The sequence below is a fragment of the Bombus pyrosoma genome, linkage group LG3, assembly GCF_014825855.1.
Source record: "Bombus pyrosoma isolate SC7728 linkage group LG3, ASM1482585v1, whole genome shotgun sequence".
In the NCBI taxonomy this organism is placed as follows: Eukaryota; Metazoa; Arthropoda; class Insecta; order Hymenoptera; family Apidae; genus Bombus; species Bombus pyrosoma.
Window position 1 is genome coordinate 13907952 of NC_057772.1, and position 7515 is coordinate 13915466.

The following is a 7515-nucleotide window of genomic DNA, read 5'->3' on the forward strand; positions in this document are numbered from 1 at the left end:
TGCAAGTATCTGTGTGTACCTACTTATTTTATGCGCGATGATCATTACACTTAAATTTAGTATAAATCAGTCGCATTTTACACTTTCATCCATGCTTCTATACATACACGTATATACGTGTATACATATACAGTCGCTCACATTAATATTCGGACACCTTTTAAAACGGAATAACCTTTGTAATATTGGACCAAAATTGGACTTTACGTTTTATGACTTACGTTTCTTATCTGAACCTGTGATGAAAATTTGTACAATACGTTCTGTTGATTTATGAGAGTTATTGTATATACATACTGAAAATTTCATCGAAATAGTTTATGAGCCTTGCTAGTACGTTCTTATCAACTATAAACTGTTAAAAATGGTAAAAATCGCAGATTATCGCGACTTGCCGGTTATAGCTGCTATAATATCTTTCCATATCTGTCGCTTATTTCTGCATCAACTGATTTCGATGAAATTTCCGGCATGTGTATCTAATTGATATCTGTAAAATGTATTTTTTAAATTTTCATTGCAGGTTCAGTTAAACAAGTTGTAGCAGGTTGCGTTTGGTCATTGGATTGCAATTGCTATATTTTCAAAATTTTTTTGCACATCATCCAGTAAAGTAGTTCTTCTAACTTGCCAAGAAAACACAAGTCGTTTCGTCCAGTCTTAAAAAAATTATTCTATACTAAATATATACTAAAACATTAAGTCACTGTACATATACGGAGTTTGGCCTGAAAGCTACTTTGAGAAAAGAAATATAAGAAGGTTTGAAATCAAAGCTTCACATATGGTACAATGACACTTATCTACGTATAAAATATTATGCATCTTTACACACGATACATACATTAAGCGATTCTAATCAAATTTTTTAGTCTTTAGCTTCTCAGGTTTTTTTTCAACTTCGACAGTTGATCGAATTTACAATTTTTCGCTATATGCATTCTTTCACCGACTATACCTTTATTGTAAAGGTATAATAAAGTTAACTGTTAATGTTTATTGCTGGTATTTTGTCTTGCGATTATTTTTTACGTTTTGGTATCGAGAGGTTAAAAAACTCGTATATTATACATATTTTAATATCATATCAGTTCTATTAGTCGTCGATTTCTTTTTGGTCGTTAAAATGCCTTCCTTTTAATTACGAGTACGTGAATGTAATAAGTTTTAAGGGTTCGCAATCATCGATTCGATTACTACGCTTCAACGTTAATCACCCGCAGTCAATGATTCTTGTGGTTATCGTAACATGCAGCAGATTAATTATAGTGTCGAGGCGAAAGACAGAAAGTCCAAAGGCGACAGCGGTTCCGGCGGGGACTTTCACGTTCCCGGCTGCAACTGGCAACCCGTCAATTAGCGCCACTGTCACTGCCTTTAAGGTTTGCTGGAACCCCTCCTTTTCACCATTATCGCGAAGAATTACGGTATGTATAGCTGTCAGCTCGTAAGTCTCGTTTCTGTTAAAACTAGTTGCCCGTTATCCACTCGATTAGCGATCAATTAGGTTCATGTGACAGCCGTTAAGGAGATTCCAACAACCACTGATACGAAATATTTCACACGCCTTTCTTTCTCTCTTCCGAAGAATATAATCATTATAAATTTCACACTCTTAGGTAAACTCTCCAACGATCGCATCTTTCAACCATCAACATTGATTACGCAGCACGTTATAACAGGATTTTTGATCGTTCAACCTGCGATGCCAGCCATTAACTTTAAAATATCGATGACGTAACTTTCAAGAGGATCTCTCGATACATTCCACTTTTCGGTCATCGCGACAAAATTAAAAACGATAAAAGTAAGATTTGAAATGTGTTAAAAAAATGTTCAACATGTCGGAGTGTAAATTAAGAAAATGCACTAGTACTTGTATTCGTACCGTTCAATCTTAGTCGTTACAGAAATCTATTATCTGTTCGCATACCTTTTGTTGTTAGTTGACCCTGTCTTTTTCTTTCCGTGGTAAGTTGCAAATTTCCGAAACATTTCTATCCCTGCAATTTACATATGTAATACGCTGAGTCTGAGTTAGTCTTCTGGAATATATCTTCTACCGAACGTATTCACGTATTTCAGCGTCATTGCAGAGTTATCAAGAGCTGTCTAAGGTATTTTACGGATCAGTCGCGAATGTCGATCGGTGTATGCGTGCCTTTCTAATATCCTAGAAATATACATAACACAGTAACGTATAACTGTCAGGCTGTAATTCTCGTTTCCACTAAGGTTACTTGCCTGTTGCTCGTTCGATTAACGGTCGATTAAGCCTGTCGGGCAGCCGTTAAGGAGATACGAGAAAGAGCCAAAGATATGAAATGCAAGATACTTTATAATTTGAGATAACGTTATGAATGGTAACGAGCTCTGCCCGCCTTCTACGGTGCGTGCATGCGCGTGTACGAATACGTGTGACTACCTAACCTGCAGAACAGCGCATACATTCCTCTTGGCCGTCGTTTTAATCGAATGGAAACTAATGAAGCCGAGTGTTATGCCGCTATAAATTTTTTGCACAATTCGCATGTTTATCGCGATAACCGCGAAACCCAACATGCTGCGAAATCGAAGCTGCTTTTAAATTTTATTATTATAACTTTATGAATTTCGATAGCCTTTCTCTCGCTCCGGAATTTTATGGAACGTATAAATTTTAGGATCGATGACGATATAAACGCTGACACAACGTTGCCGAGTTGTTCCTATTTCCACTTTCAAAATTGTCACACTTGTATAAATATCCCACATGACATATAAAATTAATTAACAAGCAGAAAATTTATGATTGACGATGGAGCCATTTCATTTTATAATTCACTAATTCATTATTACGTACCCAGACGCTGCTTCGCCTACGAAGAAATAGCAATTAACTGCATCAAGGTCATCGACACGCATACTTTATCCACAACTAACACCTATTGTATCCGGATGACATATATATGTATATATACTCTTTTTCTCAGGTTTACTTTTAAATTTATCGATCTCCCTTCTTTTTCGCTTAACTACTATAAATTTTCATTAAATGAGGCAAAGAATTAAATTATTTTGTTTTAACCTTAAAAGATTTATTTTCGAAGAAATAAAAATGGAAAATAATAAGGTATTACGTATAAAAATAATAGAAAATAAAACAAATCATGAAAATTAATATATTTCCTTTTTAATGATTTACTTAGTTTTTTATATGATAAACATAGAGTCGCGGAGTAATAATTAGTTAGAGTATTTATTTTTATTTATTAGAATTTTTTATTAAAATATGAAACTTTCAAATTTAAAAAGTTTAAAGTGCCCTTAAAGCAGAATATGTAAAATTATATTACCTACATATTTAGGTTTGCTCAATTATCTCGTAAACGTATAGAATAACATGGTTGAGGCTTTAAATGATTTATTTTAAATTACAGTGTTAAAAATTATTAACATTTTTCAAACTGACAACATCTGTAATTTTCAATTGCCATATTTATAAATTTTCATTGTAAAAGCGTTTCAAATAGAAAGTGTTTGGAAAAGCGGATAATATATTATACGTTTAATCGTACCAATTCTGATACTGGAAGCGCAGGTAATATACAAATAATAAATGAACAACATTTAAAACTTCCGCTCATTAGAGCGTTCATGACAGACTGCGTAAAATCAATAAACAAATGTTTGTTGAAACAAATTATTATTACTTAATGGCTGGTAGCCAAACCATAAATTCGATTTCCATGGATTTAGATAACGATAGGCGGATACCCATGTACGCTGTGCATACACTAGGGATATTTTATTCCGGCATCCTGATACAGCGTGTTCGTGTAATTCTCAATTACTGCACATATCGTAATTACTGCTAATATAATTGACATAAACATTTGTTGTATTTCGTAGTATCTACTAAAGGAGCAATAAACTGCGTTTTACAGTATTTGTTCATTTCGCTTGGAAAAAATCGTCAAATATAAACCAAATGTGTTCACGCTTTTCTATAACAAGAAAAATTGGAAATTGATTCTTTGCGCGTGTGAAACGCGTAAGTTGCATATGATATTTGTGCATTAGGTTTTAGGATATAAAAATATCAATAAAAAGTGATTACGTTATGAATTTACAATAGTTTAGTGTTTCTCGGTTTGATTTTTATTACTTGAACGATCGCACATTTAATAAGTGACAATATATTTGATGCAAGTCAAATAATATCAACGGCATTTTAAGGTTGCTCATAATGCTTAGATGTATACATATGTAATAGCATTTTAGCCGTAGCTTTGTAATAACCGTATCTATGTTTAGTATGGGTACTCCTCTAATCTCTGAAAATCTTAATAACTCTACAAATCATATTCAGAGACAATTTCGTGAAAATTACAGAATAATTCAAGCTAAAGCATTATCGCGGTCGGAAAGTGCCTCGACTATTCTACTCCGTTTAAGCTGCTCTTTCATATGCATAGCATGTTTCATGTATGTATTTAGATGTATGTACGTCGCGTAATCAAGAAATTAATTTAAACATTGCTAGGATGTCATTCCTGCTCATCTTTGTTTACAAGTATTTTATTTGCTATTATACTTATAATTATTATTTGTACTGTACAGAATTATTCAAACTAGTGATAGGTTTTTAGGCATTTTTGACAGCTAATTAAGAGCGCACGTATGTAAATGCATGTATTATAGAATACATAATAAAGTAATAAAATAAATAGAAAAACGCCATTTCACAAGTTCTAGCATCTATTTTACAAACAAATATTATTTTTGAAATAAATTTACTTAAATATAGAAAAATCGGATCAGAAGATAAAGTCAAACTTTAGGGCTGACGAGCCACGTTTGAAAATTCAATTGATTCGATTGCAGGGTACTTTCAACGAAATTCTCGTTCAAATAAAATATAATCTCGTATCAAATCGTAAAAATATTTAAATTCCGATTCATTCTCATAAGTGCATCTCTGGTTAACTTTTTATTTACGAAATTATTAAACTAAAAATGCCAAAAGGCTAATTATAATTTGCAGAGTTCTCCGAATAGAGAGCTAGAGAATGTTATTTCATTAAACATTGAAAAGTTTAGAATAACACGAAGTTTCCGAGAATAAGTTGGATCGGTGGACTTTAGGAACAATTACGAGAAGGTAAGACAGTTGGTACGATCGAACTTCCGAGGAGGCGCAAGAAGAGTGAAATAGTGGAGGACGAATGGAAAATCGCGGCAAGGCACATGAATCTAAGCACGGTAAGCGGTAAGTGAATTGATCGTTCGAGGCGGCACATCGTTACGACACACCGGTGTCTCCATCCATCTATCCCCGTCCTTTAAATCGGCGTGCCCCGTTCTTTGTTTAACTCCTTTCTCGCCTCCCCTTGGCGAGCGGAACGAACGTATTAGGTTATGGACCTCGCTTTTCCAGGCGCGCAAGTTATAAATGGCCGTTGCACGCCGAGCTGAAACGTATACACAGGGTGCACGGTGTATTCTCCCGCGAGCACGAGCGGACGAAGATGACGTTAGGCCGCGAGTTAGAAGTAGAAGCGAGATCGCAATATACCGACGCGAGACTGGAAGCGGGACTAGTCGACGTAGTCGATGGAGGCGCGCGGGCTAGTGGACTCGGATTTATGAGACCGTCATATTTCGCAAGTTGCGAGCCGGTAATTCCTGGCCGTGCGGCGATTTATGGCCGCGGTGTGTCCCGCCTGCGCCATTAATCCTTCCCTTTCGCCCTGAATCGAACTTCCACCTATCCTATAGTCTCCTCCTCTTCTCCTCCCTTCTCTTCCCTTCTCTTCGCTTCTCTTCACTTCTCTTCGCTTCTTTCCGCCTCTCTTCGCTTCTCTCCGATTCTCTTTGCTTCTCTTCTCTTCTCCTCTCCTCTCCTCTCCTCTCCTCTCCTCTCCTCTCCTCTCCTCTCCTATCGTCACGTCTTTCACGTCTCGTTTCGATTCTTCGCATCACGTCACGTCGCGTCATGTTGTATGTCGTTTCTTGTTGCCTCTTCTGTAAATATGAATTGATGTTGTCCAAAATTCGAAGTGCTCGAAACCTAACTTGAAACAAACAACTTGCTTATTTCGTTTAAATATAAAACGCTTATAAACGATACATTTGATCCTTGACGTATTATAGCTTTTATTCTTTTGGAAAAATGATACCAATTTCTATAATTAATTATCACCATGTCCTTTCTGCCATCGCCAAATTCTGAATATTTCACGTATGTTATAATGAGGTAATATTTGGATAATATTATTTAAATATTTTCGGACTCTAATCACGCTTTTCAGGGATTTCTTCAAGAATTTTAATCACCAATTTCACCATTCAAGCATAAAATGTTTCGTAAACCAATTACTTTTATTTACGTTTGCTGGCGAAGTTAATAGCTTCTTGATAGATTGTAAATGTTCAATCTCGAAATAAACGAGTTTATAGTTCTTTCTAAATTAAAAGAAATTTCACGTCATATCTCATTTTAGACAAATGGAAAGGCATTAAAATATGATTTTTTCCAATTCAGGAATTTCATTTCCACGTTCGCGACAACAATGCTACACGACTATTACCTACGATGCGCGCAACTTATTACGGGTCCATGCAAACGACTATAGGACGTAGATTATCGAGATTAAACGAGCTATGACTGGCATCGTTAGACGAAGAAAAGAAAAGGTAGTGGATCGACAAAATAATTAATCGCAGCGATCGGCATGGTGTTGGCGGTTCTAGTAGAAACGAAGCGAGCGAAGAGGAGCCGGTTGCACGTCAAGTATGCGCGGAATGAAAACTGTCAGTGGCCTGACACGGCGGACTGGTTGGGGGCGACAGCTTGCTAAATGCACAACCACCCCGGCTGACTCTAGTCAACGTCTGCATACCATCTACCTGCCTCTGCTTCTACCGTCACCGCCTCCGCCTCCGCCTCCACCACCGCCGCCACCGCCGCCGCTACTGCTGCTGCCATCGCTCGAAAAGTACACCTCTCGATATTGTTGTCCATGCGTTAGAATTTTTCTGTGGCTCAACCATAAAAAAATCAACCGAAATTTATACATATATCAAAATGTATAAATGAATGACCGGAAAAATAATTTGCAGATACGTGATATTGACGTACCGCGACCGATACATAGTCCATTAACCTCTCGCCAACGGCGGAAAGGTACAACGAACTGCCGAAAACCACTTTAACTGCTTACCGCGAGACCGCAGAAGCAATGATTCAACTTGTCGATATCGATTTCCTGGAGCTGCTTCAACCAAGGTATCAACGAGTCACTGGTTTTTTTCGGCCCACATATTATACGTCAGTGGCCGTGTTCATTCGCCGACTCATGGGATAATGCGATGCGACGAGCGTCAAAATTTCAAGCTGTCGTAGGAACTGCTTTTCGAGCAGACTTAACCGAAGACAAGGAAGATGGATTATATACTTTAATTTTCATACTGTGTATATAATTGAGGGTTCTTCGTCGTATATGCGTTATAAACGCAACGTTTCTGAATATA

General features: G+C 36.7%; 1 protein-coding gene across 1 annotated transcript; it reads left to right on the top strand.

Annotated features, from left to right (window-relative positions):
- Window positions 1-5097: 5097 nt before the first annotated feature.
- LOC122566378 (leucine-rich repeat extensin-like protein 6) lies at window positions 5098-7246 on the top strand. The gene is made up of 3 exons (XM_043723552.1): window positions 5098-5251; window positions 6527-6980; window positions 7105-7246. Exons 2-3 carry the CDS (start codon window positions 6778-6780, stop codon window positions 7145-7147), a joined length of 246 nt encoding a protein of 81 aa, XP_043579487.1. The 5' UTR covers window positions 5098-5251; window positions 6527-6777; the 3' UTR covers window positions 7148-7246.
- The last annotated feature ends 269 nt before the right edge of the window (window positions 7247-7515 follow it).

Coding starts and splice junctions, on each gene's coding strand:
- LOC122566378 (XM_043723552.1), top strand. CDS start 6,778: ATGCGCGGAATGAAAACTGTCAGTGGCCTGACACGGCGGACTGGTTGG. Junction 6,981..7,104: donor CTGCTGCCATCGCTCGAAAA/GTACACCTCTCG, acceptor AATAATTTGCAG/ATACGTGATATTGACGTACC.